This window comes from Neophocaena asiaeorientalis, unplaced genomic scaffold (genome assembly GCF_003031525.2).
Source record: "Neophocaena asiaeorientalis asiaeorientalis breed wild unplaced genomic scaffold, Neophocaena_asiaeorientalis_V1.1 C49169731, whole genome shotgun sequence".
In the NCBI taxonomy this organism is placed as follows: domain Eukaryota; kingdom Metazoa; phylum Chordata; class Mammalia; order Artiodactyla; family Phocoenidae; genus Neophocaena; species Neophocaena asiaeorientalis.
This window is the reverse complement of record NW_020185242.1, coordinates 1,633-4,583: the sequence shown is the minus strand read 5'-3', so window position 1 is coordinate 4,583 and position 2,951 is coordinate 1,633. Positions and strand designations below refer to the sequence as shown.

Genomic DNA, 2,951 nt, shown 5'->3' with positions numbered 1-2,951 from the left:
GGCAGGTGGATTCTTAAACACTGCGCCACCAGGGAAGCCCAAGACATACAGATTTTTGAGTAAGTAGCAAGTGTGTAAAATGGATTTCACAGCAGCATAGATAAGGTACAAGCTGGAATAAGCAAAGACAAAGCTTCCCATTTGTTAGCCCATTTGCTCTCATTTGGACTTACACACATATGGCAAAAACGCTTTGGCATCAAGATTCAAAGTCAATCTCCACCACCTGCTAGCTTTGTGACGTTGGCTGAGCAAGCTCTTATGTGCCTAGAACATAGGTGATGCTCTTCACAAACATGAAGCTGTAAGCAATATAGTAGCAATAGGGCATAGTAGTTAAGTAAGAGGTTCTGAAGTCAGACTAACTGAGCTCAGAATCCTCACTCCACTACACTAGCTATGCATCACTCTTATCAAATTATTTAACTTCTTTAATTCTTGATTTATTCATCTGTAAATGGAACATTTTCTTAGTAGACCTACTCAGCTTACAGAGTTGTGGTGAATATTTAATAAAAAAATCAATGTAAAGAACTTAGCACTTGCATGCAACTGCAACATAGTAAGCCCTCAATAAACACTCGCTGTTAAAAGTGTTATCCCAAAACTTTCTTCATTGTGGCTTATGCCCAATCAGCTCCACTATAAACAGCCTTGTTAAGGACACTTACCTTTGCATTGCTTAATTCAGTGGACACCCCTGCATGACTTCAGCAGCATTTATGGCAAACAACTAATTTTTCCTTGTTGAGAAGTAAAAACTGGGAAGTTTTCAGAAAGATCTGAGGAAGAGCTAATTACTTAAAGGATAAAATTTTGGATCAGGTGCTGGAAGTAGAGTGTGGCATCTCTCTCTCTGGAACACTAAAACATGATCAGCTAAACCATCGTATGCATATTGAATATTTAACTGCCCAAAGACAGAGGCTCAGCTAGATGTTCTCTGAAGGTTTCTTTTTGCCTTTAAAGTTTGTGATTTTTCCAAATTAGTGAATGATATCAGCTACTATTTGTGCAGCAATAGCTAAAATACAGATATGGGCATTTTACATATGTCCTTGTAATCCTCACAAAAATCCTATAAAGTGGGTATTCTCCACATTTTAAAAATGATGAAATCATCTTAGAAAAGCACAGATAACAGTCATGAAGATACTGAGTGGTAAATTCAAAATATTTCTTTTTTAATTTATTCACTCATTCTTGTATAAATACAACCAATATTTATGAACACCTACTATGTGCTGGGCACTGTCTTTAACACTGGTGTATTGCACTGAACATAGTAGATAAAATCAATGCCCTTGTGGAGCTTGTATTTTGGTAAGCAGAAAATCAGACAAAGACTATCTGGTTCCAAGGCTTGATTCACTTCTATAATATGGTACAATGTCCTCTGACTGGATTTTGTGTCACGTTACCATTTTACGGTGAAGTCGAATTTTTCCCGTTTTAGACACAGCAAAATCATGCACCAAGGAAACCAAACTATCTCCGAATTTTTCCTCCTGGGACTCACAGTGGTGTCTGAACAGCAGCAGCACATCTTTATGCTGTTTCTGTGCATGTATCTGGTTACCATAGTGGAAAACTTACTTATCATCCTGGCTATTATCAATGACGCTCACCTCCACAGCCCCATGTACTTCTTCCTTGGCAATCTATCCTTCACTGACATCTGCTTCACAACCACTACCATCCCAAAAATGTTGGCAGACATCCAAAGCCAGAGCCTAATCATCTCTTTTGTAGGGTGCCTTACACAAATGTACTTTTTTATGTTGCTGGTGGACCTGGACAATTTCTTCTTGGCAGCCATGGCATATGACCTGAACATTACCATCTGTCACCCATTACACTATGCTGCATTACTGAGTCCCAAGGGTTGTGTCCTGCTGGTAGTGACTCCATGGGTTGTCTCTAATCTTGTTTCAGTACTGCATCTCAGTCTTCTGGGCCTCCTGAATTTCTGTGATCAGAGAGAAATCCCACACTTCTTCTGTGACCTGGAAACCATGTTAAGGCTTGCTTGTTTAGACACCCAGATCAATGATTTGACAATCCTAGTCATTGGGGGATCAGTTATCTTCATCCCATTCACCTTCATTTTTGTCTCCTATTCCCTTATTGGTTGCACTGTACTTAGGATTCCTTCAGCCAAGGGGAAGTGGAAAACATTCTCCACTTGTGGCTCCCATTTCTTAGCTGTGGCCCTCTTCTATGGATCCATTGTTGGGGTCTACTTTCCTCCGTCTTCTGCCTACTCAGCAGAAAGGGATAAGGTGGCTGCCATCATGTATACGGTTGTAACTCCCATGATGAAGTCCTTCCGCTATAGTCTAAGGAACAAGGACATGAAAGGAGCACTGAGGAGACTACTCACCAGGGAAATCTATTTCTGGGGATGGTGATCCCTGCCATAAGAAATACCTGTATCAACTTCTTAGACTTAGATGAGCACACAGAGGATCCAAAGCCTCAGGCTACTGTGCCACCATGGTAGTTTCTTCCCCATCCATTTCCTGCTCCAAATACAGGTCCAAGACTCTAGATCAGACTCATCTCTCCATAAAAATAATACCAAAATGAAACAAAACAAAAATGCTCCTTTACTCCACAGTCCTTCATAATTTACAGAGTTTTACCTGAATAAGCTTATGGCTGTGTAGTCAGTACTTACTAATTGGTCTCTAATTTTTGGTTGGTGCCTCCTTTCCCCCTCTACCAAACCCTACATGCTAGATCACTGATAGGAAGGAAGGGAGGAAAAGAGGAAGGAAGGAAGAAAACATTGATGACAATAGTTCAAAATATCTTACAGATAATACCACTTTGAAATTCACAACTTCCAAACAATGACTTGATTCACACTAATATTTTGGGGTGAATACTGTATCATTCTCATGTACTAGGCAAGAAAAAAGATGCACTCATAGAAGATAAACAAACTA

General features: G+C 39.9%; 1 protein-coding gene across 1 annotated transcript; it reads left to right on the top strand.

Annotated features, from left to right (window-relative positions):
• The first annotated feature begins 1,469 nt into the window (after positions 1-1,469).
• Positions 1,470-2,411, top strand: LOC112392087 (olfactory receptor 1361-like). Its single transcript, XM_024733615.1, has one exon. The coding sequence runs from the start codon at positions 1,470-1,472 to the stop codon at positions 2,409-2,411; it is 942 nt and encodes a 313-aa protein (XP_024589383.1).
• The last annotated feature ends 540 nt before the right edge of the window (positions 2,412-2,951 follow it).